Genomic DNA, 3,441 nt, shown 5'->3' on the forward strand with positions numbered 1-3,441 from the left:
GTGAAATATAAGAAGGGTCTTCAACTAGTCCAGCAAGGCAAATTAAGGCTGTCATGGCTGACCAGCTTAGTGATTTCTTCCACCAGCAAGATCAGATTTATGAATTCTAGTTCATATCCACAGGCAGAGAGTGCATAATGTCATACCAAAAAATGTGCTTGAAAACTCAGTAATAAATTCCAGTATGTTTTTATTAATAGTTTTAGAATTTACTCAAAACTTTGCTAGACTGAGAAAGATGGTAAATCCAGTGAACTATCATTTCCTGATGCCTACTAAGGGAAGCCTTTGATGGTAGGCTTTAAGTATTCACAAACACACAAATCATGGTTAAGACAGGCCTGTGTACAGGCTTACATGTACTGGACTAGCTGATATTACTTTATGTATGCTAGGCAGATAATCTGTTTTCTGACCTTATAAAACTCACCTCCTTGGTTGTTACCATTGGAGTTTCCTCCAGACTGAGGATTATTCTGGTTTGGAGATCCTATAAAAACAAAGAAATATCTGTGAAGAACGGCCATCAATATTGAACTAGGGGTACTGGCAATATGTTTCTTTTGGCCTCTGAGGGGTGATAGGGTAGATTATTCCACAGGAAATTCTACTTTTGCACTGCTTCTATGAAACATGCCTTGCAACTGTTCATAAATCTAGATCTGCATCACTGGATTTTTTAAGACAGAAAACATGTAGCTAATGTAACACTTACCAGGTATTTACTATGCGCCAGCCACTGATAAAATAGTTTGGACATGAGGCCTTGTGGTTATGAGGAATTTCTACTGACAACTCTGGTCTTCTGAGGAGAGTGGACTACCCTTACTATTAACGAGTGCCCAGGTCTGGTACACCAGCATGCCTAACTTCATACAATGGAGAGAAGATGAAGTGGCTTAGGGTTTTCACGTAAACTTGGAAGCCTTCTTGATATAATTCTTTGATTGTTAACTAGTAACTTAAAATATGGAAAAATTTGGAGGAATGCAAGCTTCAGTTAAGCAACTTTTTAGGGTGCATTATTCACCCTGGATCTTTATATAATGGAAGATTAAACACATATTATTACATGGGAGGTGAGCAAGTATGTTATTGTGTACTTTCCCAAAGAAGGCCGCCCCCACACCAAAAACCTCCCAAGTACAAGGAAAGTACACAGAAACAATTCTGAAGAAGCTATGTTTACTCTGTCTGCCAATCTTCCTCTTGCTGGAACCATAATCCATTTATACCAAAAGACTATGCTGTGAAGATTAAACCTGAAAAAGATCAAGGTCAGTAGACTATGTATTTAGATGTATTTAGCAGCAAGTAGCAAATAACTGACAATATTATGAAGGGCTTACTACATGCCAGGCTTTGTGGGGACCATATAACCTGCATTAGCCCAACTAACCCCCAAAACAATTCTGCGACAGGAACACAGCTAGGCAGTGACAGAACACCACAGGAAGACCCACAGGAGACCCATAGGAGACCATCCGGCTATGTTTAGTTGCTCCATTGTGTCTGACTCTTTGCAATCCCGTGGAATGTAGCCCACCAGGCACCTCTGTCCATGGAAATTCTCCAGGCAAGAATACTGGAATGACTTGCCATGTTCTTCTCCAGGGGATCTTCCCAACCTAGCGATCGAATCCAGGTCTCCTGCACTGCAGGTGGATTCTTTACCATCTGAGCCACCATGGAAGCTCATGAAAACTGGAGTGGGTAGCTGATCCCTTTCTCCAGGGGATCTTTCCCACCCAGGAATCGAACCAGGGTCTCGTGCCTTGCAGGCAGATTCTGGCCACCCAGCCAGTAAGCGGTGGAGTCTCAGATGTGGACCAGGCTGTTTGATTCCAAAGCGCATACATGAGAGTGCCAAATCGAAGTGCTGATTTTCTACGATCCTGCTTCTGCCCACATGTTCCCAGTTCTTGCACTGCTGGTTGCTCAACCCAAACACCAGGAAGTTATCTTTTCATTCTTCCTTCTTCCTCACTCCACCATCCAATCCATTAGCAATGATTTCAGTTCCACACCCCAAGTAGATCTAGACTCTACCCTCTTATCCCCATTACCCATGTCTTCATCTTCTTCCCAGATTACAAGAGCCTCCTGTTTTTCTCTCCGTGCTGTTGTCACTCTTATGATGGATGTTTTCCATTTTTCTTTTCTCTGGATTGAGGAAGAAGGCAGAAACTGCCCTCCTTCTAGCTGTTTCTAGTTTTAAGACCTCTTCACCTTTTTCAAAAAATACTTAGGAAGTACCTACTATGTGCAAGCACTGAAATAAAGAATGTCTTAGATGATCAAAGTACAGGGAAGTGGGTGCTTCACGTGACAAAAAGAGACCAAGTATTACAGCAGAATACTTCACTAAATGGAATTAAGTTCATAAAGTGGCACAGATTCATTAGATTAATTTGATCTCCTAATTGGCCACCCACTATGGTGGCTTTTGAAGTCTGGCAACCACTTTATACATAGCTTACTAAAAAGCAGAGATATTATTTTGCCTTCAAAAGTCCGTCTAGTCAAATCTATGGTTTTTACAGTAGTCAGGTACAGATGTGAGTCAGAACATACAGAAGGCTGAACACAAAGAATTGATGCTTTTGAATGTGGTGCCGGAGAAGATTCTTAAGAGTCCCTTGGACAGCAAGGAGATCAAACCAGTCAATCCTAAAGAACACCAACCTCAATATTCATTGGAAAGACTGATGCTGAAGCTATAATACTTTGGCCACCTGATGCAAAGAGCTGACTCATTGGAAAAGACCCTGATGCTGGGAAAGATTGAAGGCAGAAACAGAAGGGGCCAACAGAGGATGAAGTGACTGGATGGATTAATCACTAATTAATCAGTGATCTATTAAATGGACAAGAGTTCGAGCAAACTCTGGGAGACATGAAGGACAGGGAAGCTTGGCATGCTGCAGTCCATGGGGTCACAGACACAGACACGACTTAGTGACTAAACATCAACAAATCACTTACGTGTGGAATATAAAACATGGTACAAATGAACCTATCTATGAAGTAGAAACAGACTCACAGACATACAGAACAGACATAGGGTTTCCAAGGGGGAGCCTAGGTCTCGGAGGGAGGGACTAGGAGTCTGGGGTTAGTAGATGCAAACTGTTACATATAGAACTGAAAACCACAACGGTGCTCAGGGAACTCCATTTACTATTCTGGAATAAACCACAATGGAAAAGAAAATAAAAAGAATGTATACATGTGTATAACTAAGTCATACCCTATGGTCATTTACATTTACATGGCAGACTCATAGGACATTTTATTTTTTATCTCACTGTAAAGCTAGCTTTACGCATATATACCTACACACTTCACACGTGCAAAAAGAAAAAAAAAAAATGGTCAGCAAAATGGTCAGCATCAAAAAAAATCTTAAAAAATAGTATCTCCTCCTAAAAAAAAAAAAAA

The 3,441-nt window shown here is 40.9% G+C and overlaps 1 protein-coding gene across 4 annotated transcripts in view; it reads right to left on the reverse strand.

Annotated features, from left to right (window-relative positions):
* Positions 1–3,441, reverse strand: part of TMEM123 (transmembrane protein 123) — an 82,188-nt gene that overhangs the window by 59,219 nt on the left and 19,528 nt on the right. For all 4 annotated transcript variants that reach the window (XM_010834076.1, XM_010834075.1, XM_010834072.1 and 1 more), the window contains one exon: positions 431–490. In XM_010834076.1, coding sequence (XP_010832378.1) covers positions 431–490 — 60 coding nt within the window. The remainder of the gene's footprint in view (positions 1–430; positions 491–3,441) is intronic.

This window comes from Bison bison, unplaced genomic scaffold (genome assembly GCF_000754665.1).
Source record: "Bison bison bison isolate TAMUID 2011002044 unplaced genomic scaffold, Bison_UMD1.0 scf7180017864010, whole genome shotgun sequence".
NCBI classification, from domain to species: domain Eukaryota; kingdom Metazoa; phylum Chordata; class Mammalia; order Artiodactyla; family Bovidae; genus Bison; species Bison bison.